The sequence below is a fragment of the Cyphomyrmex costatus genome, unplaced genomic scaffold (assembly GCF_001594065.2).
Source record: "Cyphomyrmex costatus isolate MS0001 unplaced genomic scaffold, Ccosl1.0 scaffold831, whole genome shotgun sequence".
Lineage (NCBI taxonomy): Eukaryota > Metazoa > Arthropoda > Insecta > Hymenoptera > Formicidae > Cyphomyrmex > Cyphomyrmex costatus.
The window spans coordinates 3,702-29,889 of record NW_017280410.1 but is presented as its reverse complement, the minus strand read 5'-3'; the positions used below and the strand labels follow the sequence as shown (position 1 = coordinate 29,889).

At 34.2% G+C, this 26,188-nt stretch overlaps 2 protein-coding genes across 2 annotated transcripts in view; both read left to right on the top strand.

The window, feature by feature from the left end:
* Positions 1–16,997, top strand: part of RyR (Ryanodine receptor) — a 39,221-nt gene extending 22,224 nt beyond the window's left edge. The window contains exons 28-57 of the mRNA XM_018549511.1: positions 97–642; positions 860–1,678; positions 1,776–1,930; positions 2,416–2,587; positions 3,203–3,480; positions 3,636–3,856; positions 4,062–4,152; positions 4,293–4,615; positions 4,755–5,058; positions 5,129–5,282; positions 5,566–6,360; positions 7,031–8,049; positions 8,256–8,627; positions 8,884–8,996; positions 9,487–9,580; positions 9,898–10,140; positions 10,460–10,582; positions 10,833–11,244; positions 11,481–11,885; positions 11,953–12,169; positions 12,276–13,131; positions 13,206–13,405; positions 14,361–14,607; positions 14,730–15,008; positions 15,198–15,484; positions 15,552–15,612; positions 15,722–16,000; positions 16,129–16,285; positions 16,359–16,524; positions 16,664–16,997. Of these exons, the coding sequence (XP_018405013.1) occupies positions 97–642; positions 860–1,678; positions 1,776–1,930; positions 2,416–2,587; positions 3,203–3,480; positions 3,636–3,856; positions 4,062–4,152; positions 4,293–4,615; positions 4,755–5,058; positions 5,129–5,282; positions 5,566–6,360; positions 7,031–8,049; positions 8,256–8,627; positions 8,884–8,996; positions 9,487–9,580; positions 9,898–10,140; positions 10,460–10,582; positions 10,833–11,244; positions 11,481–11,885; positions 11,953–12,169; positions 12,276–13,131; positions 13,206–13,405; positions 14,361–14,607; positions 14,730–15,008; positions 15,198–15,484; positions 15,552–15,612; positions 15,722–16,000; positions 16,129–16,285; positions 16,359–16,524; positions 16,664–16,826 (9,551 nt within the window). The 3' untranslated portion in view covers positions 16,827–16,997. The remainder of the gene's footprint in view (positions 1–96; positions 643–859; positions 1,679–1,775; positions 1,931–2,415; positions 2,588–3,202; positions 3,481–3,635; positions 3,857–4,061; positions 4,153–4,292; positions 4,616–4,754; positions 5,059–5,128; positions 5,283–5,565; positions 6,361–7,030; positions 8,050–8,255; positions 8,628–8,883; positions 8,997–9,486; positions 9,581–9,897; positions 10,141–10,459; positions 10,583–10,832; positions 11,245–11,480; positions 11,886–11,952; positions 12,170–12,275; positions 13,132–13,205; positions 13,406–14,360; positions 14,608–14,729; positions 15,009–15,197; positions 15,485–15,551; positions 15,613–15,721; positions 16,001–16,128; positions 16,286–16,358; positions 16,525–16,663) is intronic.
* A 1,306-nt stretch (positions 16,998–18,303) lies between these two features.
* LOC108771193 (solute carrier family 35 member F2) lies at positions 18,304–23,942 on the top strand. Its single transcript, XM_018549513.1, has 8 exons — positions 18,304–18,422; positions 20,883–20,995; positions 21,125–21,318; positions 22,081–22,243; positions 22,467–22,623; positions 22,717–22,927; positions 23,416–23,543; positions 23,631–23,942. Exons 1-8 carry the CDS (start codon positions 18,304–18,306, stop codon positions 23,893–23,895), a joined length of 1,350 nt encoding a protein of 449 aa, XP_018405015.1. The 3' UTR covers positions 23,896–23,942.
* The last annotated feature ends 2,246 nt before the right edge of the window (positions 23,943–26,188 follow it).

Below are 26,188 nucleotides of genomic sequence, written 5' to 3'. Positions count from 1 at the left end.
CAAGTTGATTGAAAGAAAAGTAGTATTAAATATTAATAAATATAGGAAACAATTCAGAGAGAGATTATTTAATGCAATGTCATCAAAATATTGTAGAAGGAAAAGATGAGCACAAAAAAGGCTTGCTGCACATGAAAATGGCCGAGGGAGCAAAGTTACAAATGTGCTATCTACTTCATCATTTAAATGACATCCAATTGCGCCATCGCGTTGAGTCCATTATCGCTTTCGCTTACGATTTTGTCGGAGAATTGCAAGCAGATCAATTGCGACGTTATATTGAAATCAAACAATCAGATTTGCCATCGGCTGTGGCTGCCAAAAAGACTAGAGAATTCAGGTGTCCTCCACGTGAACAAATGAATGCTGTTCTAAGCTTTAAGAGTTTAGATTTCGAGGAAGATCCAGATAGTTGTCCCTGCGGCGAGGATCTCATTGTCAAAATGAACGATTTCCACAGCGACTTAATGTCCTATGTATCACTGACTGCTCTTCAAGAAGCAGCTAATGCCGCAAACGAACCAGCCGAAGAAATTGAGAAACCTGGAGCTATGAAACGCCTCTTTAATTTTATCAATGCTGTTAAAGAACTCGAGGTAGAATCTAAACCTGAAGCTGAACCCGAGAAAAAGACACCGGAAGGTAAAATTTCTGTTTATCTTATATAATTATTTTATATAATTATTATTATTAGAAATTAAAAAAAAAAACAGAAAATTTTTGTTTCGAAGTAAAACTGGTTTCTACTAAGTTTTTTCCTCAAAATTTCTACTTTTTCGATAATTTTTCTGCATATAGCTATAATAAACATATATTATGTAATATATTTATAAACAATATTTGTCTGATTTTTTAATAGAGGTATTTCGCAAGGTGCTAATATCAACTATCGTAAATTGGGCTGAAGAATCGCAAATTGAAACATCGAAACTCGTACGAGAGATGTTCAGCTTATTAGTCAGGCAATACGATACTGTCGGCGAGCTGATCAGAGCCTTGGAGAAAACTTACATCGTTAACAATAAGACGAAGGACGATGTCGCATTAATGTGGGTCGGTTTGAGCCAGATCCGTGCTTTGCTGCCAGTACAAATGTCTCAAGAAGAAGAAGCGTTAGTGCGAGAGCGACTGTGGAAGCTGGTGAACAATCACACTTTTTTTCAACATCCCGATCTCATTAGAGTGCTGAGAATTCACGAGAACGTGATGGCCATTATGATGAATACCTTAGGAAGACGCGCTCAGGCGCAGTCTGACGCTCAAACTCAAGCTCAAGCGGCGGAAGGTGAGCCAGCATCAAAGGAGAAAGACACCTCTCACGAGATGGTCGTGGCTTGCTGCAGATTCTTGTGTTACTTCTGTCGTACATCCAGACAAAATCAGAAAGCCATGTTCGACCACTTTGACTTCCTGCTAGAGAACAGCAATATTCTGTTAGCAAGACCGTCATTACGAGGATCGACGCCGTTAGACGTAGCATATTCGTCACTCATGGAAAACACCGAATTGGCTCTGGCCCTAAGAGAACATTATCTAGAGAAAATCGCTATCTATTTATCACGATGTGGCCTGCAGTCTAATTCGGAGTTAGTGGAGAAGGGCTACCCTGATTTAGGCTGGGATCCTGTCGAGGGTGAACGCTACCTCGATTTCTTGAGATTTTGCGTGTGGGTTAATGGTAAATTTTACTGAATTTTTTAATTTATTTTATATTAAATTTAATTTATTCAATTTTCTACTGTAAAAGTGATTAAACACTGCGATCTTAATTACAGGTGAAAGCGTAGAGGAAAATGCAAACTTGGTAATCCGTTTGTTAATCAGAAGACCAGAATGTTTGGGCCCGGCTCTTCGAGGCGAAGGTGAAGGTTTATTGAGAGCTATTATAGAAGCTAACAAGATGTCCGAACGTATTGCTGATAGACGAAAAGTAAGTTATCTCATTATTTCAATTATAGTTAAAACTAAAGAATATAAGCGAACTATTTTGTAAGTAAGAAACTATTTTTCTTTTGATTGTTATTTTAAAAAAGACCTATGTGTGTATTATCAATTCTGTGTGAATTAGACCCTAAACATAGCAAATAAGTATATCTATATATTCTACATATACATAATTTCCCTGATTTCTTCATATTTCAATAATTTTGACTTAGCCCTTTTTTCTTTTTAATTCTTAAAATTCGTGTGATTTTATTTGTATTTATTGCACTTTAATATGCCACCGAAATTTCCTTGGAATTAATATGAACTTAATTTCTCAAAATCCACACAATCTTCTTTATATCGAAAACAAATCAAGTTCGCTAAATATAAGGCATAAAATATGACTTATGCGATTGTGTTAAAATAAATATTCCGTAAGCATGTATCCGACCTTCCATTAATTTGGTGTCAACTTAGTACCTCGCACAGGTACACGACGAGGCCGAGGGTACGGCTATGGTGATGCAATTCGAACATCCACTACCAGAATCAGATGACGATGAAGACTACATCGATACTGGTGCGGCGATATTAAATTTCTATTGCACTCTCGTCGACCTATTAGGCCGTTGTGCTCCGGATTCTTCCGTTATAGAGCAAGGTAAGAAAATGGATTAAAAGAATTAAGCCAAAAAGTTAACGTTCATTGTCATTAATATCAAATTCACAAAAATAGTTATATTTTAAATTTACTGATTTTGTGTATATTTTTTATGTCCGCTACTTAAAATAACTGCTTAATATAAAATATAAAAATGTGTAAGTAATTAATATTTTAAATAATTTCTCATAATATATAATTTTCTTCAAATTCAAATCATTGATAGATAATGAAATAGTATGCTAAACAACATTATAGAATTTTTTATAGAAAGCTGGAAAAAAGAAATATATATCGTAAGATCATGATATTATGATTTTTTAAAGAAATTATTGAGAGGGAGAGAGAGTATTGAAAAATTATTAAATTTTCGAATCATTTTATATTTCATATCATCATATTACATTGTTCGCGTATATATTTTCCATATAAAATTGCTCGAAAACTTTACGTAAACGATAACGAATCTAATAAAAATCGTTTATTTCTTTCTTAATGACCAACAGAGGCCTCCACAAAATCCGTCGGTAATATACGAAACGAAATTTTGCTTTGATAGAATATTAGTATCATAAAAACAATGCCCATTTGTTTAAAGCCCTGCAATTATTTCAGGGAAGAACGAATCTCTTCGAGCCCGGGCGATCTTAAGATCATTAGTACCCTTGGACGATCTTCATGGTGTGTTGTCTTTGCGGTTCACACTGCTCAATCCCGCTGCCGGTGAGGAACGACCGAAAAGCGATACACCGTCTGGTTTAATACCAGGGCACAAGCAAAGTATTGTGCTGTTTCTCGAACGTGTTTATGGTATCGAAACGCAAGAATTATTCTACAAAATATTGGAGGAAGCTTTCTTGCCGGATCTTCGCGCCGCCACTATGCTCGACAGAGTACGGATCACATTGTGTCTATGTATCTCGCGTAATATCATTTAAATTTTTTTTTGCCAATTAATCTTTTTATTAATTTAATAAAGTTAATACTTTTTTAAAAATCGCAAATTGTAATATTTTTATATCGTCTGATTTAATTTTTCGTTTCACAGAACGACGGCTACGAATCCGAAATGTCGCTCGCTATGAATCGTTACATAGGAAACAGCATTTTGCCGTTGTTAATTAAGCATTCCAAATTTTACAACGAGGCGGACAATTACGCAAGTTTACTCGACGCCACATTGCACACAGTCTACCGGCTCAGTAAAAACCGGATGCTGACGAAGGGTCAACGTGAAGCTGTCTCGGATTTCCTTGTAGCGTTGACTAGGTAAGCGAAAAATTTTTCAAACTAAATCGAATTCTTTGCTATTCTTTCGATACTATAAGAGAAAAATGTTTATTTGTTTTATAAATTTCAACGCTATTGTTTAAACAACTGAGATTAAAAATAATCGCTTTCTATCTTAGTTAAATATAATCTTCACAAATTTGCAAATTACGTTCTATGGATTAACTTGAATTTCTCTTTGCAGTCAAATGCAGCCGAGTATGTTGTTGAAATTGTTACGAAAACTGACTGTCGATGTGTCTAAATTATCAGAGTACACTACAGTAGCTCTCAGAGTACGTCATATGTTACTATTTTCACAATTAATTTTTTCAGAATATAGATAACTATTAAAAATTAACAATCGTAAAATTTTGGTAAACAAAGCCTCTATTGTTAACTTCGTTACTGCATAATTTAATTTTTGTGTTATTAGTTGTTAACGCTGCATTACGATCGTTGCGCGAAATATTACGGTTCCACTGGCTCCACCGGTCAAGGTGTTTACGGTGCGTCGAGCGATGAAGAGAAACGTCTCACGATGGTCCTCTTTAGCAATATATTCGATTCCCTGTCTAAGATGGACTATGATCCGGAATTATTTGGGAAAGCACTGCCTTGCCTGACAGCAATCGGTTGCGCTTTGCCGCCAGATTACTCTCTATCGAAAAATTACGATGACGAATGGTATGGCAGCAAATCGGCTTCGACTCAATCACCCGATGGTCCTTACAATCCGCAGCCAATCAACACTTCTAGGTTAATTATTAATTTTTATTATTAAAAAATTATTATAGCAATCATAAATAAAATTTTAATCATTTGAAAATTATTAATAATTGTAAGATTGGAAGATCTGTGATTTTGAATATTTTAATATTTCATTATTTTCTTTTAGCGTGGTGCTCAATAACGATCTTAATCAAATAGTACAAAAATTCTCTGAACATTATCACGATGCTTGGGCTAGTCGTAAGTTAGAGAACGGTTGGACTTACGGCGAGCAGTGGTCGGACGTGAATAAAACTCATCCGAGATTGAAACCGTATAACATGTTGAGTGATTACGAACGAGAGCGATACAAGGAACCTGTCAGAGAGAGCTTGAAAGCTCTCCTAGCAATTGGTTGGAGCGTGGAGCATGCGGAGGTTGATGTACCGTCGACCAATCGTAGTTCGATGAGAAGATCTTCTAAGAGTCAAGTTAGAAATTATTCGCAAAATTTATTATAGCTATAAAAGAAAAAAAAATATATATTTTTTAAATATGTAGGGGGACTCGGCTAATCCGTTTAACTATAATCCTCATCCGGTGGACATGACTAATCTGACGCTGAGCAGAGAAATGCAGAACATGGCTGAACGTTTAGCAGATAACGCTCATGATATTTGGGCAAAGAAGAAGAAAGAAGAACTTACTACCTGTGGTTAGCATAAATTATAATTTAATGATCTCAATTTTTATTTCTTCTCTCTCTCTCTCTCTCTCTCTCTCTCTCGGTATTTCCAGCAAACACCAACTATGATATAACTATTAATTAAAAGTTTTCATTCAACAATATATAACTGTGATATATGGTAATATATCTATTAAATTATAAGCTACATTGTTGAGGGAGAAATTATAATTCACGTTAATGTTAATTAAGGTCTGAGTTAAAATTTAATTTATATGTTAAATAATATTTTCGTAATATCTTATGGCTACAGGAGGTGGTATTCATCCTCAGCTGGTACCTTACGATCTGTTAACCGACAAAGAAAAACGGAAAGATCGTGAGCGATCGCAAGAGTTTCTCAAATATTTACAATATCAAGGTTATAAACTTCACAAACCTAATCGCGGCGGTACAGAAACCGAATTGGCTGGCGCAGTTGCTGCGGTAGAATTAAGATTCGCTTATTCATTATTAGAGAAGTTGATAGCTTATTTGGACAAGGCGACGATCAATATGAAGCTTTTGAAACCCTCCGACACGTTCAGCCGAAGAAACAGTTTCAAAACCTCGACAAGAGACATCAAGTTCTTCAGCAAAGTGGTCCTTCCCCTAATGGAAAAGTATTTTAGCACGCATAGAAACTACTTTATCGCTGTGGCTACCGCCACGAACAACGTTGGTGCAGCGTCGTTGAAAGAGAAGGAGATGGTAGCTGCTCTTTTTTGTAAGTTAGCAAGTTTGTTAAGATCGAGACTCGCCGCCTTTGGCGCGGATGTTAGGATAACGGTTCGCTGCCTGCAAGTGCTAGTAAAAGGTATAGACGCTAAGAGTCTCGTAAAGAACTGTCCTGAATTCATCCGAACATCCATGTTGACTTTCTTCAACAATACCGCCGATGATCTGGGTCACACGATTCTGAACCTTCAAGAAGGGAAATATAGTCATCTCAGAGGTACCCATTTGAAAACCTCCACATCATTATCGTACATCAATAGTGTGGTTCTGTCAGTGCTCACTGCGATGTTCGACCATCTTGCTGCGTGCGAATACGGCAGTGACTTGTTACGTAAGTATTTACAGTACCAAAATTAATTAAATTAATGTTAAAATAAATTCAGGGTTGGGAACGTTATTTTACATATATAGAAATAATACTTTATCATATATTATCATCATTTCTTTTTGTAAAAATTATTATTACTAATTTTAAAAAATAACACATTACTTAGAAGATAACAAAAACAATAATTTTAATCTAGGACTCTTAAGATTCAAAAACAATAAAACAATCACAATATCAGGGAAATGAGAACATCAATACAGTGCAATAATTAGGGCATAATTATAATAATATATTTAATTAAAAAATTAAAAAAATTAGACGTTTCGGTCCTCATTCAGACCATTTTCAGTAATAATTGAATATAAAAAGATCTTAATCCATGATGTTACAATAGTCCGCTAATAGTTGGATGAACTGCATCTTCTGCAGTTATTGAAAAATTCTCTGTTGTGGACAAAGAATGAGCTATTCCCTACTTTTTGGTAGAGAATTGATGTATGTCTCTTCGCTGTTTAACCAAGTGACTATATTGCGATTGTTTTATTGTTTCAGAAAATAACAATTTATTATTTTTTTATTCTAAAAATAATTATATTTAATTATTTTTATTTAATTAATGAATACGTGCGCGAAATTTGTCTGTTAATTTACTCATATTCTTCGTTTTACGTAGTTGACGAAATTCAAGTAGCATCGTATAAAATGTTGGCGTCTCTGTACACTCTCGGAATAGACGCTAGTCTAACGCATGATAGAAAGTACCTGAAGACTGAGATCGAGCGACATAAACCTAATCTAGGCTCCTGCTTGGGCGCCTTTTCAAGCTGCTTTCCAGTGGCCTTCTTAGAGCCTCATTTAAATAAGCACAATCAGTATTCCCTTTTAAATCGAATCGCGGATCATTCTCTGGAAGCTCAGGATATCATGACAAAGATGGAATCAAGTATGCCAACCTTGGAGACTATTCTTAGTGAGGTTGATCAGTTTGTCGAATCCGAAAAAACCTACAACGATGCTCCTCACGTCGTCGACGTAATTCTACCTTTACTCTGCTCTTATTTGCCATTTTGGTGGGCGCAAGGGCCTGACAATGTGAATCCGACTGAGGGTACCTATGTGAGTATGGTAACAAGTGATCACATGAATCAATTGCTGAAAAACGTGCTGAAGTTGATCAAGAAGAACATCGGCAATGAAAACGCACCGTGGATGACGCGCATTGCGGCCTATACGCAACAAATCATTATCAATTCGTCCGAGGAGTTATTAAAGGATCCATTTTTGCCTCTCGCAGAACGCGTCAGAAAACGAACGGACACAATGTTCCACAAAGAGGAATCTCTTCGGGGCTTCATTAAATCTTCGACTGACGATACCTCGCAAGTTGAGGCGCAGATTCAAGAAGATTGGCAATTACTCGTGCGCGATATTTACTCATTCTATCCTCTATTGATAAAGTACGTCGATCTTCAAAGGAATCATTGGCTGAGGAACAATATTTCTGAAGCCGAAGATCTGTACAATCATGTAGCAGCTATATTTAACATTTGGTCCAAGTCACAATACTTTTTACGCGAAGAGCAGAATTTTATATCCGCGAATGAAATTGATAACATGGTGCTCATCATGCCCACTGCAACAAGAAGACCTGCTGCAGTGTCTGATGGTACTGCACCTTCCGGAGGAGGCAAGGTTTGTATAAGTTATTTTATTTACTTGACAGCAAAATAATTAAGCTAACGTTATTTGCTACTTTTTTTACATTAAAATCACGTTAAAGATAATGAGTGATATCAATAACGACAAATACGTCAGCTTGTTTCCGGGGCTATTTGATTTTGCTATATTTAATTAAAAAATCGTAAGATCAAATGATTAAGTATCTCTTTCGTATTTAGAAAAAGAAGAAGCATCGCGACAAGAAGAGAGACAAGGACAAGGAAGTACAAGCATCCTTGATGGTCGCTTGCTTGAAGAGATTGCTACCCGTCGGCTTAAATCTTTTCGCTGGTCGCGAACAGGAACTAGTGCAGCATTGTAAAGACAGATTCCTGAAAAAGATGCCGGAATCTGATATCTCGGAATTTGCCAAGACTCAACTGACACTACCGGATAAGATCGACCCTGCCGATGAAATGTCTTGGCAACATTATCTATATTCTAAATTAGGTCAGAAAAAAGACGTAATGGAGCCTGTAAAAGCTCAACAGTTGGAAGATGTCGTTGCTAGAATCACCGACATGGCCAAAGTCTTATATGGTTTACATATGGTTAGTTATAAAGCTGTGTTCGACGTTATTGTACAGTAGTAATTTTCAAAATTTTGTAAATATTTGAAGTACTGAAGAAAACATCTTCGGAGCTTTGTAACTTTTTTTAATTTACTATTGATATCAATGTTTCCGTAATCAACTGGAATTGCAAACGCTATTTTTGGAATCAGTTCATCATATCATCATTTTTCTGTTTCTTTAAGTCGCGCCGAAGTATTCATTGTATTCATTCCGTACTTTTGTTTTCGAGTAGATAGATCATCCACAACAGCAGAGCAAGAGTCAGTATCGTTCAGTGGTGTCGATCCAGCGTAAACGAGCGGTAATCGCTTGCTTCCGCCAAACTTCCCTACATTCCTTGCCAAGGTATCCTTCTTGCTATTTAGTTATGTTTTTGCTTTATTTGTGATTTCACAGCATTATTAATTTTTTTTGTATCACCACATTTTTATCTTAAGTTAAAGTGTTGCCGGTATATTTTATGTTATTGATTTATGTAGAATTTATTAACTATTTTGCTGTTTGTTAATCGAAGAGAGAAATAATTAGGCAATAAGAATCAATCAGTATTGAGTGTTATATATTATGTAACATTAATTGCAATAATTAATGACAGTAATTGTTAATGATTTAATGAGTGCGCTTGCTGTTTACCTGCACGCTAACAGGCGACAAAGCCGCCGCCATCGCGAGATGGATGGAAACGCGTGTTGTGCGCTGCTAGAAAAAGAGCAGCGATTGCATGTTTGCGTAGTGAACCTCTGTATAAATTGAGAAGGTATGATTAACTCAAATTAATCTCTACTCTATATGTTCCTTCAAATAATATTTTAATTATCTAAATTAATTTTTTTAGGCATCGAGCAATAAATATTTTTGCGCGAACGTATTATGAGTTGTGGCTACAAGATGAAAATGTCGGTCAAGAAGTTATGATCGAGGATCTTACGGTAATTATGGCTTACATTATTGAACCTTTAGTACACATGATTCAGTTATTCGTATTCTGCGCATTTCTTTTCTTTGAAATATTAGAAGCACTTTAAATAAAGGTATCCCCTCTTGTTTTAAGACTATTTTAAAAATAGTTTCTAAAGATATTATTTATAAGATTACTTAATACTTTTTATATATCATACTTTTAAAAATGAAATTAACCTGAAACATGAAAAACCTATCGTAAAGGGAATTTTGGTGTATTATAAGTTACGCTGATTGAACTAACATAAAATTAAAAATAATGTTAATATTATATTTTTTCTTTTAGCAATCGTTCGAAGATGCTGAGTTGAAGAAAATGGATAAGGCTGAGGATGAAGGCAAGCCCGATCCGTTGACACAATTAGTGACAACATTTTGTCGCGGTGCTATGACTGAACGATCAGGCGCTCTTCAAGAAGATCCGCTTTATATGAGTTATGCTCAAATTATTTCAAAATCATGCGGCGAGGAAGAGGAAGAAGGTGAAGAAGAAGGTGGAGGTGAAGAAGAAGGAGGAGCTTCGATCCATGTAAGCATCATTGATTGATAATTATTCGTCTGATAATAGATAATAATTCAAGTAAAATAATAGAATTCTTTAAAATTTCACTATAAATCAGTCTACCGCATTAATAAATTCCCTATTTTTTTCTAACTTACTAAAAGCGGAGACATAAACTATTTACGGTAAGAATAAGTAGTTAGTGCGAGAATTCATCCGCTTAATATGCTCGCAGTCCAAAGTATTAACCATATGTGTTTTCCATATTGTAACACCCTAATTTGTTGAATTGTACATTATTTTATTCATCGAAATAAAAACAATATGTTATAATATCATTCATGAGCTAGCAAAACATCGTAGGCTGTCAAGATTGTTTTCCTTCCATCATTCTATTACTAACAATACAATTAAACAACGCACTTTTTCTTTTAATGTAATTCTGAAGAGGCCAATGCATAAATTGATGGTAAGATATAATTGTATTATATTTAATGAACATTTTTTATCATAAAATCTAATTAGCAATGTATATAAAATAAAAATAATTATATACAATTTTTAATTAGAAAAGTTTAATATTATAATAATTATTACATGCTTGGTTTAAAGTGGTACATTTTATATAATTATTAAATATATATTATATATATTTATCAAATTTATGATGTGCAAGTCTTATTTTCATGTAACATTTTTATTATGTTTTGTAATTATAGGAGCAAGAAATGGAGAAACAGAAACTCTTGTTCCACCAAGCTCGTCTAGCAAATCGTGGCGTCGCCGAAATGGTCCTCCTGCACATATCAGCGTGTAAAGGCATTCCAAGCGAGATGGTAATGAAGACTTTAGAACTTGGAATTTCGATCCTGCGTGGCGGTAATATCGAAATTCAGCGAGGGATGCTGAATCATTTGAAAGAGAAAAAGGATGTCGGTTTCTTCACATCCATCGCAGGTTTAATGAATTCTTGCAGCGTATTGGATCTCGACGCTTTCGAGAGGAATACGAAAGCTGAGGGTCTCGGTGTTGGTTCCGAGGGTGCAGCTGGTGAGAAGAATATGCACGACGCCGAATTCACTTGTGCTTTGTTCCGTTTTATCCAACTCACCTGCGAGGGTCACAATCTCGGCAAGTATTATTCCGCTGAACATAAACTAATAATAACATTACATGAATAATAGTAATAATTTCTCATTTAACAACATAAAAGTAGTTATAACACATATGTACACAACAGTTATTATACTTTGTTGAGTAGGAAATTATAATACCTATTAATGTCATATTACTATTTGTGTTCAACGGAACATTATTACTGTTAAAAGTAATTCGATCAAATGACATTTATTCTGTTTATTTAATAGATTGGCAGAACTACCTCAGGACACAGGCTGGTAATACGACGACGGTGAATGTGGTCATTTGCACTGTCGATTACCTACTGCGATTGCAGGAATCGATCATGGACTTTTACTGGCATTATTCGAGTAAGGAACTCATCGATCCTGCCGGCAAAGCAAATTTTTTCAAAGCTATTGGCGTTGCTAGTCAAGTTTTTAACACCCTCACTGAGGTTATTCAAGGCCCATGCGCACAGAATCAACAAGCTTTAGCACATTCAAGATTGTGGGACGCAGTTGGAGGTTTCCTTTTCTTATTCTCGCATATGCAAGACAAACTGTCGAAACACTCCAGCCAGGTGGATCTTCTGAAAGAATTGCTTAACTTGCAGAAAGACATGATTACCATGATGCTTTCCATGCTGGAAGGTATATATTTATTTTCAATTTTATTAAGAAAATGAAAGTAGTCAATATTCATGTTTGTGATTTAAAGGTAATGTCGTGAACGGAACAATTGGAAAACAGATGGTAGATACTTTGGTCGAGTCGGCTAGTAACGTAGAACTGATTTTGAAGTATTTCGACATGTTCTTGAAATTAAAAGATCTTGTATCATCACCGAGTTTCCTGGAAGTTGATCTTAACAATGACGGTTGGGTGTATCCTAAAGATTTCAAGGAAAAGATGGAACAGCAGAAGAGTTACACCAAGTATTATATTTGCAAAATTACCCATTACCTAATATTCTTCAAATTAAATTATTCTATGATCTTGAGATTTAAAAAATCTAAATTTTTATTCTTTAAATGTTTTCAGCGAAGAAATTGAATTTCTCCTGGCATGTTGCGAGACAAATCATGACGGCAAAATTGATTATGTCGCTTTCATGGATCGTTTCCACGAGCCGGCGAAGGAAATTGGTTTCAATTTGGCTGTATTGCTCACCAATCTATCCGAACACATGCCTAACGAACCGAGACTAGCCAGGTTCCTTGAGACAGCCGGCTCTGTTCTGAATTACTTCGAGCCATTCTTAGGCAGAATCGAGATCCTCGGTGGCAACAAGAAAATTGAGCGCGTGTACTTCGAGATCAAAGAGTCGAACATCGAACAGTGGGAGAAGCCGCAAATTAAAGAATCGAAAAAGACCTACTTCTATAACACGGTAGTCGAGGCTGGCGAAAAAGAGAAACTTGAAACCTTCATCAACTTTTGCGAGGACGCTATTTTTGAAATGCAACACGCGAGTGCGTTGATGACCGTAGAGGAAAGCGGCGGAATTGGCAAAGCAAGAGAATCGTCGTACACGTACATGACTGAGGATGATGAAGAAAGAAATAAAGATCCAATCAGGCGGAGTATACAAGCTATCAAAGATGGTGTTTACTTTTTCTTTTATATGTTCTCGCCTACCAATATTAAGAATAAGATCGCTGAAATGCAACAGATGACGATACCCGAGCTCTTCATTGGTTTCTTCAAGATGATCTTCTATGCCTTTTATTATTCTGGCTTTGGTTTTGGCTGCGTAATTAAGTATTTCATGAGACTTCTATTGACATTAATGAGAGGACCGCATGTGGAGGAGCCTGTTGTAGTCAAGGAAGAGGAAGAGAAACCGTCAAGACATTTACCCGCTTTGCCACCGACACCGGATGAATCGAATTTACAAGTAAAATTTTCTCAATAAATTATGTTAATACAGCACTAAAAAATACATATTATTTAACAAATCCGCTTGTATAGGTGCAAGCCTTCGGAATGGATATAACAAAAGAAGAAGGAGGGCAGATAAAATTAGCACCGCACGAATCGACTACTTCTACGCCGCAATCCAGTATCGAAGAAACGGGTGAGAGTACACCCGACGAGGGTACTGCCGAGGAGGGAGCGAAAGTTGAAGGAGGAGAAAGCGAACAGCCTGTTACTTTAGCTGATCTACTCGGGTTAGTAGAGTATAATAAACGCGTTATGTAAATATATTAGTCTAAAAGATAATTAAATAATGCATAAAATTAATCAGTAATAATGTGTTTAATGTTTCTAATACTTTTATTAACAGTTCTTGTTATTTTATAATTCTAGTTTTATTTTTTTACGCTATATTTAAGTTTACGTGTCATGATAAAAAATGTATCGCAAAATGAGAAACTTTAATACAAATTTTTTTAAAATGCATAGATAGTAAGCACGTCCAAAAAATCAAAAATAAGATAACTCAAAATATTTTTCAAGACGTTTTTCAGACGTCTTATATCTAGATTTTAACATGATGTTTGAACATTGTCAAAATTTGAACCAAAATTTTACGGTATTTATTTCGCACAGGCATTTGTAGAGCACAAAACGAAAAAAATTCGCGTTTATCGCATGTCGCTACGATAATTTTTTATGTTGTAGCGCTCTGAAGGGACGCGCACTAAATTTTGAATAAGCGCGGTGCGTGCGTGTGTGTCACGTATGTGTGATGTTTACGCTACTACGCTACTTGCTACTATACGATCAGCTGATCAGCTGACCAATAGTGATCGCTTGCTTCGCGACGCGAACAGGTGAATGGGGCCCACGTCTGCAGCTCCGCCTATAAATCATGAGTCGATACAATCGTTAATATCTTCGCGCAGAAAAATCGCATCGAAATGATCCTGGTTGCGTTGAAAAGCTGAAACTTTAACGTTTCTAATGAGCGCGGAATCATGTAGCTAAGATAATTAGATCGTAAGATACCATTGATTATAAAAATAAAATTTCGCTCTCTCTCCGAAACAATTACCATCGTACATACAATATTTAAATTTTACTGTATGTTAATTAAATTTAAATAATCATAAATGAACAAATTGTTTGTAAAATTATTTTTTTTTTTCGTTATTTAAATGATTTGTTATAATATTTGTTTAGTGGAGAACAAGCCAGAGCGCAAGCTGCCGCAGCGGCAGAAGCAGCGGCGGCTCAACAAGCAGCTATGGCAGCAGTTGAAGCCGAAGCAAAGCAAGAAATTTCAGTCGAACCTTCTACAGGATCGAGCATCGATCTGTCCCAATACAGTCATCGTATAGTATCTTTCTTGGCCAGGAATTTCTACAATCTGAAATACGTCGCGCTAGTTCTCGCCTTTTGTATCAACTTTATGCTGCTATTCTATAAGGTTGATCAAAATTTTCTGATATTTTTTTCTGTGTAAACACGTAAATGATAAAAATCAAAGATTCTATTCGAACTTCGTATATATATCATTTTTTTAAATGTGTATGTTGATTTTAAATCTAGGTTACGTCTTTGACTGATGACTCGGACAAAGAAGGTAGTGGACAAATAGCGGATTTGTTAACGGAAATATCAGGCGAGGGGTCATCGGGTTTGGCAGGTAGTGGCATGGAAATAGGCAGCGGTAGTGGTGAAAATGGTTCGGAAGAGGAAGACGAAGAAGTTCAAGAATTTGTGGAAGTGGCTGAGGATTATTATTATATGGCTCATGTCATGAGATTACTGGCTGCTCTTCATTCAATCGTTTCACTCGCTATGCTAGTCGCGTATTATCATCTAAAGGTATTTAAAACTCTTGAAACACAAATAATAACAATATAATATTTAACTATACAATATTTAAGTTATTAAATTTTTAATATTTTCTTTCGATAATGTTTTCTATCGCAAAAGATTTTGATAAAAATGCAATGGTAGATATATATAATTATCGTAATTAAAAAATTAAAATTACAAAATATTTATATTTAGGTACCATTGGCTATATTCAAACGAGAGAAGGAAATTGCACGACGAGTAGAATTCGATGGATTATACATAGCCGAAACGCCGGAAGAGGACGACATTAAGGCGCACTGGGATAAAATGGTGATATCAGCGAAGACTTTCCCAGTGAACTATTGGGATAAGTTCGTAAAGAAGAAAGTCCGACAAAAATACAGCGAGACATACGATTTTGATTATATTAGCAATTTGCTCGGAATGGAAAAGACTTCTTTCAGCCAGCAGGAAGAAGAAGGATCTGGCTTAATACATTTGTAAGTAGATATTGTAATCTCAAGTCTTTCCATGAGATTCTTTAATGTTAAAAATAATTTTTTGTAGCATTGTGAATATCGATTGGAGATATCAAATATGGAAAGCTGGAGTCACGATCACCGATAACGTAAGTTTTTTCAAATAAATTTTTAATTCTTGTATTTTATATGTAAATGCATATTTATATATGTAAATTATTTAAATTAAATGCCTACATGTGTATATTTGATTTCTAGGCATTTTTATACAGTTTATGGTACTTTACATTTTCAATCCTCGGCAACTACAACAATTTCTTCTTCGCTGCTCACCTATTAGACGTCGCGGTCGGTTTCAAAACTTTACGAACAATCTTGCAATCAGTAACACATAACGGCAAGCAACTAGTCTTAACAGTGATGCTGCTGACAATCGTAGTATATATCTACACTGTAATAGCCTTCAATTTCTTCAGAAAGTTCTATATACAGGAGGAAGACGACGAAACAGACAAGAAATGTCATCATATGCTAACGGTATGTTACGGCAGAAATACGTAAAAAAAATCTTTATTTAATTATAATATACATATATTATTTATAAATTTTAACCCTTATGTTATTTTAATTTAGAGCTGTTGACGTATTTCTATATTTCCTTTCAGTGCTTCATTTTTCACTTGTACAAAGGCGTAAGAGCTGGTGGTGGTATAGGCGATGAGATCGGTGAACCCGACGGTGACGATTACGAGGTTTATCGTATAATGTTCGACATCACATTCTTCTTCTTCGTGATCGTCATTCTGTTGGCTATCATTCAGGGTGAGAATAGTCGATTGACCCCCTATTTGCAGCAGAAAAAGAGTATGATAATTACATTGCAATTGATCCTTAGGTTTGATCATCGATGCATTCGGCGAACTTCGAGATCAGCTCGACAGCGTAAAGACAAATATGGAGAGTAACTGCTTCATTTGCGGTTTAGGAAAAGAATATTTCGACGCGGTGCCGCATGGGTTCGATACTCACGTGCAACAAGAGCACAATTTAGCAAATTACATGTAAATTTTTATAAATATTTTATGCTTTTAATTTTACAATGAGACATATATTAGAAAGAACTTTATATTATCAATTTCTATATGATACACATATTTTTAAATCATCAATTTCTATATTATATATTTTAAACCACAACAGGTTCTTCCTTATGCACTTAATTAACAAACCAGACACCGAATACACTGGTCAAGAGACTTACGTGTGGAATATGTATCAACAAAGGTGCTTGGACTTCTTCCCGGTAGGCGATTGCTTCCGCAAGCAGAACGAGACGGTAGAAGAAGAGGCCAAGAAAAAATAAAATTAAATATAACTCTAATTAAGATGACCAATAGAAACGATCGATTTTACTTGACAAAGAAGACTCTCCTCATCGAACAGTATCTTCGATAATTTAGCATAAATTTTTGCTCATCGAGAGAAAGAGAGAGAGAGAGAGAGAGAGAGAGAGAGAGAGAGAGAGTAGAGAGAGAGAGAGAGAGAGAGAGAGAGAGAGAGAGAGAGAGAGAGAGAGAGAGTGCGAGAGAGGAGTCAGCACTCATTTAAAATCAAATTTCGAAAGTTCTACGTCTTACCTCATAACGACAAAGAAAAGATTTTTATCTTGTAAACTTTTATGCCTCTGTTTTCCACTTGATAATTTATTTCGGCTAACTAGTAGACTTTCTGACGTGTGAATGTAATGCATTAACTGCGTACTGTGTGTAATGAGGATTACAGAAAAATTCATGTTCGATACCGCATCGGAGGAATAAAATTGAACATATTTTTCCAACTTTGTAAAAAATCGCATAAACCGTCGTATCATTAAAACCGGCGCAATTTCCTCTTTCAGATTATATTTCTAATATTAGATAGCAATTATTGACAAAGCTTGATTTCCTTCGATCGGCGGTACGTTATTGTTAAATCGATGGAAACGGCGGAACCCGACTGCACAAATTTACATATTCATAGCGTTACAATATTGCCTCCTTTCATACGTCGGATAATCTATACTGTATAATTTTATGCAGCGATAACAAGTTTGAGATATATGATAATAGAATAAATAAAATTAAAGCTGTTTAAAGTTTATGTAATGTGCAAATCTTTTTCTGACTAATATGAAAGCGGGAACTTTTTGGACATTATATATGACTGCGAGCTTACAGTATATCTGAGAGAGAATGTCAATATATTGTAAATAAAATTCTACAGCAGGACTATCTAATAATAAATAAAGACACTTCTTTATTTCGTTATACCAGGATTTCTCCTCAACCTTATACGCGCATCAGTTTTTTTTTAATTTAATTTAAAATTCAAGTAGCTTTATCTTTACAAAGAGACTCAAAAAATATATTAAAATTTACAAATATATTAAAAACATGTAAAAAATATTTTAAAATCTACAAGTTATTTGAACTTTTCCTCTAATCCAATAATAATAATAATTATATATTATATACCTATATATTATTACAAAATTTTTTATTTTTATCTAAATAATATCGGAAAGAGAATATAATCGGAAAAGATTTCGCTCCTCTTAATCGATTTTGAGATTGATGAAGCGCTGGCCGGAATTTCGCGCGACGTTATGACGCCGTGTCGTATCGATGTCTATCGCGGTATAGTAAAATCTCGCATTTCTCGTCGCGACACGCACCCCCGGGAAAATGAGAGAGGAGCAACAAGAGTAACGGCGTGTCCCTCCGCACCGACAGCGGAAGAAGGTCGCGCAAGCGCATGGAATCAGTATACTTGCTCGCCGGCGAGGAGCCTTCAGGGTGAAAATGCACCATGGCATGGGAGGATCGGCGGGCAATCGTCACGGCGCTCAAAATTCGGCAATGCAGGCCAGGAATGGAGTCTGCGACAAAATCGAAAATTACATATCCGAGTTGGGCCGATGGTACGTGAGTAAACAGAGGGGTGGTCGTCTTAGACGCTCGCAGGAGCCTTTGCGTGTGTTTTCCGCCCTGTGCCGCCCAGTAGAGCCGGTGGGGACGGGCGCAAGGGGGCGAATGACCCAGGGATAAAAGTGGCGGGTGTTTAGCTACGTTTCGTCGTAGTTTGTCGCAATTGGCATAACGACATGTAATCATAATGACGCAATCATAATGATTTAATTTCAGACAGAGTTTCAAAAATTAGTGTAATAAGAATAGAACAAACCAATATACGCATGATAATACAATTTCCAAAATTCGGAATGCACTAGTATTGATGTATCTTTTGCATGATTTCTGGGTGTGCAAAACTCATAGGTCTTTGTGTTAATATATGTGCATTTTAGTAATCTCATCTATTTTTAATAATATCAATAATTATTATATAATTGATATAAAAATTTGCCACTATAAAATATTCATTTTCTGTCACTTAAATTAAGTGTTTATTTTTACGCGGTATTTTTTATGTCTTCGCCTGTATCGCAGTCAACTCGAAAGCGCGATGTAGGAAATATTGGTCTGACGGAGCGTCGAGCGTTACTACTTAAACTTACCACAAATATTTAAATTTAATCTCAATAAACTTTTATTTAGAGAAAATCAGTTTCTTATTTTTTATGACAGAATTAACCGAAATAATTGTGATGATGTCTAATTTTATGTATTAAAATTCAAACATTATATTTTATATTTGTTACATGTTTAATTATCTGACTTTAATTTGATACAAACCTTAAGTACAAAAATTTTATGTTATAATATTTATCAAATATGTAAAGCATTGTAAAAAGTTGAGATTATTAAAGTTTGCAAATATCAATTTAAAGTGAATTTTTTCCACGTTATGTCGTTTTGAATATTCATTATTTTATTATCGCGCGATATTCATCGTTTTAAAATTGAATTGAATCTAAATTAATGTTTTGTCAAAATTATAACATAATTAATTAGTGTGTAACACTTTTTAATTAAACATCACAATTATTATCTTACTGTCAATTCAATATACGGAGTAATTGTAAGCGTAAATATCGGTGTAATTGTGACACTTTTTGCGCGATTGTGCTGATGACTTGCATAATTTTTAATAGGTGAAAAAATATCGTGATAAAAATAATCTGAATAATATCCACAGTATGTTGGTTTTGAACAAAATTAAATCTGTAGAAAAAACAAAAACATTAAGATGAAATTGGAATTAGTGCAACATGTTAGCATATAAAAAGCACTAAATCCTACGTATACTGAGATGAACTTTGGCATGTTAGCTTAATATACATTTCTATTAAGTTAGCCTGCCAACATGAGTATAAAACAATAAAATATACAAAGAATTTAGCGCTTTTTATATGCTAGTTTATTGCTCTAATTTTGATTTTATTGCTCTAACCGCTTAATAACAAATCAGTTTTATGCTAACTTTTGAAAAAGTTTTAATGTCCATTAAAAATAATTACAAAAATAATAAAAACGATTATACCATAATTTAGTGTCCTAATTATTGCTTTTAATATATCCTACTAGAGTAGGTATATTAAAAAGATTAAATTTCAACTAAAGTAACTCTATAGTTTAAAATTCGGTGTGCTCCATCACATCTGAAACAACATTAAAACGTGTCACACGTAGAAAACAAATTAATACACACAATTAATTCTATATATAACTTAAATTATAGTATAAATGTTGTTCTTATATATTTATTAATTTTGATACTTTTTTCTTGTACGATGTATTTCAGGATTGTTTGAGGAGGCGTGGAGAGAGTAGCGTACCGAAATTTTAACTACGATCTATTAAAGCATATACTTAATTAACATTAAATTATTATTAATATTGTGAGCGTTTTTATTATAATTACTAATATTTTTAATGGCATTCTAATTTTTTTAAAGTTATAAAATTAATTTTTTACTAAATTAATTAAATGCAATAAAATCAAAATTAGAGAAATGAATTGGTACATAAAGAGCATTAAAATATCCGTACATGGGACCTAATTCCGCTTAAGTTGGTGTGCTAATGGACGTCTATTAAAATAGCATGCCAATATGAACATAATCAGATCTCAATGTACAGAGAATTTAATGCTCTTTATATGCTAATTCGTTGCTCTAATCCTGATTTTATTGCTTTAAGCGTTTATCAAAAAACCGTTTTAATTTAGTGTTCAAAAAGTTACCTATATAAATCTTTTAATACACAATATATAAATTTTAAATACTAATCTTTATGGGACATTTTAAAATCGACATTAATTAACATTAATTAATATAATACAAAACTATTAATTCTTTTAAGACATTAAAATCTGTTTACAAATGTAATATATCATATAGTATTATGTTTAGATATATTTTAAGATACATATTCTTAAAATAAGTATCAATGATTATATTAATGAGAGAATTATCAAATAGGGCGGTATGGAGGGCGATAATAATGGGCCAGTTCCTCTCGCTGGTGTTGTGCTTCATGACATTCATAAATCATTACATAAACACCGGTTCTTACAAGCTCTCGCTTCCAACAGGTAACTTATTCATTCGTTAAAAACTGTTTTCTGTCTTTAGCGTCGAAAGTTAAAGTGATTAAATTATAGCAATTTCAAGTTTATGAAACTTTGCGCAGCTAATCAATTATTATCGTTTTTGCGAGATAGGGCAGAATGTACCGCACTACGTGATGATGTGTTTAGTCTATACGACGTGGATGTCCTGTAGAGGTGTAGGGAATGGCCTAATTTCCGTCATACGAGCTCGTGGCTGGAGGTATTTGTTGTTAGCACTGATCGACGTTGAGGCTTGCACTCTTATTACATCGTCGCATCAATATACCAGCCTCGCTAGTATACAGGTATGTACGTACGTACATAAAGAACTTTTCAAATTTACTGTTTACTGCAAGAGTATTACAACAATATATGTAGGTAACAATTAGAAATATTAGAATAAATCTGTGGCTAATTCATAGTATATTATAAACTTGAGTAATTCTTACTTTCTAAAACTTTTAAAGTGCATCTTACTGAAAAGCTCTAAAATCTCTAAAAGATTAAAAATTAAGTCATTCTTTTTCAAGACAGGTTTGACTCTTTAGAGTGAGATTCCACTTCAAAGAATTTAAAGAGTATCATACATATTTTTCAATATTTATTCTTTGCGTAAATTTTTTATGTTTATTGCATCTATGGTTTTTAAGCTTCATTGGATAATTCGTAAAAACAATATTTGTTTTGTGATTACTTACGATCCCGTTTAAATCCAATTCAAGTGCAATTTCTGTCAGTGTTGTTTAACGTACGATTTCCTACTCCAGTACGCAACTTTCCTCTCGCATAGTTTGAGTTTGTATTATCTGACGTAGTAATACTCGTATCAACTGTGAATGGTATACGGAACAGGCATTGTAATAACCATAGGGGAAGGGAGAACGTTGGGTCTTTGACCCAACAATGCTCGTTCCCTCGTTACTCAAGCCACTCATTCTTAATCAAACACATTGTAGGCGCTTTATGAATTATCCATTGTTGCGTGCTTTTGACTCGCTTCTCCGTTACTACACGTATATAAACGTGACTAATATTATTACGTACAAATTATTATAAAAATATTTTAGCTTCTTGACTGCGTGGCGATACCGGTCGCCTTGGTACTCTCGTTTCTGGTATTGGGCGTCAGATACAGAATGGTGCACATCGTCGGCGTATCCGTCTGTTTGATGGGCGTAGGATGCCTAGTTTGGGCTGGTATAGACGACAATAACGATCCTACTGCTAGTGGTAATTATCAATGAATGGAACGCAGATAGGCCGATATTCATAGTCAATTCTTATGTTTAAGTAATATTAAGAAATACGGTTCTGTGATTGGTTTATGACATCTTAAGACTGTATTAAACATAAGAATCTACTATAAATACCGTTTTATGAACGCTGGCTGTAGATAGGCTATTTTGCGGTAGAAGAGAGCGAGAAAAAAATATTTAATGTTTTATCATGTTAGGAAAAAATCAACTTGTCGGCGATATGCTTTGTCTCGGCGGTGCGGTATTGTTCTCGATAACGACGGTTCTTCAGGAATTGGGCGTTAAAACGGTCGATATTATCGAATACCTCGGCATGATTGGTTTCTTCGGTACAATACTGAGTTGCATGCAAACGTAAGTACATATAGTAAACCATAATGGATATTAAAAGTTTTCACAAGAATGCTTTGAATGAGTGACATTTTTGTATCGAACACTTTATTACAGCGCCGTACTTCAGAGGTTTCAAATAGAAGCATTTCATTGGGACAACGTACCAGTAATAACGATCCTGATTCTCTACTGTATCACGCAATTCATGTTCTTCTCTTTGGTGCCGGTAATACTGTTTGAATCTGGCGCTACCGCCTTGCAACTAGCGCTGCTCACCTCAGATTCCTTTAATATATTAGCTGGAATGCTTAATCATCACTACAAGGTAGGCCATTGATTCGCGTTATGAATGTTATTTCTTTCACGATCAATAGAGTTCTCGTTTAAATACATTAAATATAAGGCATTATTCAATACTTCTAGAATATTAAACAATTAAATGGACTTCTAGGATATTTATGTATAGTAACTTACTTTCTCTAAGCAGAATTAACTTATTGTATACGAAAAAACAGTAAAATATTAAAAAATTTAGATATACATAGATCCGAAAATAATTTGTGATATCTACTAACAAAATAATATCGAAATAATTTTGTAAGACGTTCAAGTAAGTTACTTAGTAGCGAAACTTTTTGCAGTATTACTCATCGTGCTTGAGACCGTTCTACATAATCATTTTTATTTGTTTAAAATAATTAATTTCATATCTTATCTAGCTTTTTAGATATTTTAGCGAAATCATTCTTTTCATAAATGAAAATGATATTATATAAATCGGTATTGCAATATCTCGTTCTTCGTCTCCCTCAGTTTCACGCATTGTACTTCGTTTCGTACGCGCTCACGATGACCGGCATATACATTTACGCCATAAAAAGAACACCGATGTCATCGAACTCACGGAGGCAGCACATCGAACCACCGATTCCGGATTATAGGTAAACATAATCCTATTAAATATCGCATGAATCTTTCAAAACGAATTATCAAACATGCATTTAACGTAATATTATTTTAATTTCAAGACACATGTCCCATCCCGATGTTGGTGAAGTTGAAATGGCTACGAGTTCCGGAATGTCCGGCGTGAGCGGCACCCTCGACATAAGGGCGTCCACTCTCGGCAGCGAGAGAGAGACAATGGACGCGACAAGCCTACCACTTAGCGTCAGTTCTGACACGGCCTTCACCTCCTTCTACGGCAGTCAAGCAAATCTAAAGGTAGCATCAAGATCGATGCCGCGTGTCTCGTCCAATTCATATTTCGATACGAGTACCGGTGTGCCCTGATATCTATCAGGAATGAACTTGACGCGAGCACAAGGTTCGCGTGATATTCCGAGGCAAATAGAATCCACACGATTGAACATTTTCTCGAAATCTATTCATTTTCAGTAATGCAACTTCGTGTTGCAACTAGGTTGAAATTCGGTTTCACAATACAGAAAAATTCTTTAAAATTTGATAGATTTATTTTATAAAAATTATATCGAAGAACGAAATTTTTTAATTAATTATTACATTAATTGTTATAAAAATTATAGCCTTTCGGAGTAGAAATCGCATAATGTAATTGATTCATACGAAGACAATAAAATTGATAATCGCATAAGTTTTCAATTATATTATTATATATATTTGATGGTAAGATTGATGCTTTGTATTAAAGTAACGTCTAAATAATTTTTTGCGTACACAAGAAAAAAACTTTTTGGTGATCTATCTGCCTCCGATAACGAGTGATCTCTCCGTATCTCTTTATCTATTCTTGGAGGAGTAAATAAAATCTGTGACGGTTTCAGGCTGCGAATGGGAACAGTGGTTCTGCCTGTAATTAATAAGCGGAAGGAAACGACTGCCTAGAATAGAATACCATGCGATTCATTCATTCGAAATGCAAACTTCGTGACTTCTTGAAACGAGGCCCTTAGAAAGCACGAAAGGATATTTGAATGTTGACACCGTAATTACGACACTAGCACATAGTCTAAAGACTTCTTTCAGATATCTGTGTAAAATTATTATTACACAGTGTTGATTGTACTTAATAGGAAAACGATAACTAAACCGTCTTTCAGTTGTAATTCGATAATGTGATTAGACGTTATTTAGTAAATAAGTACAATTTATTTTTTATATTATAAATGTGTGATATGTGAGAAAATACTATTCGTTATAATATATAACTTAATTATAATAACAATTTTAATTATTACAATTATTTTTATAGTCTTTGTGGGCGACGAAATAAATTTGGGTAGCATAATAACTAATTTGATAATAAAAATTAAAATAATTTTATCTCGTTAAAGTATATGTATAATTATCTATCTGATTTGTACTCTTTTGATATGCAATTATACATTGACGACTAATATTTAAGATTAGTAATAATCACATATTTTCATAGATGCGTCTATAATCGAATTCAATTCAAAGACGGCTATAAAATCAAAATATATACCAACTTAGATATCAATATTCTTTCGAATCAAAAACATTTCTAGTATTGTTTATAAAGATGTGAACTAATTCTGTAAGACAAAAACGTGCCAAATGTCGAAGTCTATAAACACTTAGATCGTAGAACTAAGAAAATGCAAATGTAAAACATGTACTAGTTTTACGTACATTGTGTACTCATTTTCACTTAAATTTTTTATATTAACACGAATTACCTTCGTGGATGTTTGTTATGACTATTACGATCGATATACTGTAGTATATACAGAGATATTTATAAGTTACACTGATAAAATGAGGGCTGATAGAGGAGAAAACTTTACATAATTCAATTCGATAAACTTGACCTAATTAATATAATAAATGTAAGTCGACTACGTAATTATGCTACGCTATTCTATTCTTTTACAATAGTACGATTTGCGGCTGCAATGAACAAACATCATCTTCAATGTGGATAATACTTAAAATAATAATATGATGAAATACTTATTTGTATTTCACCATTGCGCGCATAATATCGAAGTATGATAATGACTAAATCTTATATTCTCGAATAATCCACCTTTTTTGCTGAGATTACAATGGAATCACAAGATATTTACAAAATGAGCAGAAAATCCAAACTTAACACAACTTTAACTATGTTGTTACACCATACTAATATATTACTACGCAATAAATCAATAAATTAATCTTACGTAATTAACGTTGAAAATAGAAGACAAATGAATTCAGCAAAAAATGTTATCCTTCTATCTTAAAATTTTATGCAACTTTTTTAGTTTAATGTTTAATGTGTCCTTTAGATGTATAAGAAGCACATTGTTCTATATCAGTTACATTTTCTTAATAACATCCCTAACTTATGAGTTTAATTTTTCTTATTTAATGTTTTCACATTTATAAATGTAGAAAGTGATTCTAGAAAATTCATTGTTATTTCATTTATATTTCTTGATTGATTAGGTATATGTTCCATTAATTTGTTGATTTGGAAGTTTAAACTGTCACAATTCCAACTCCTAAAAGGGATTTAAGGCTGATTTTCAATTTTGAAATGAGAGAAAAAAAGAGAAAGAGAATTTCTTTTTATTTACGGTCTTGTTATATGTATGAG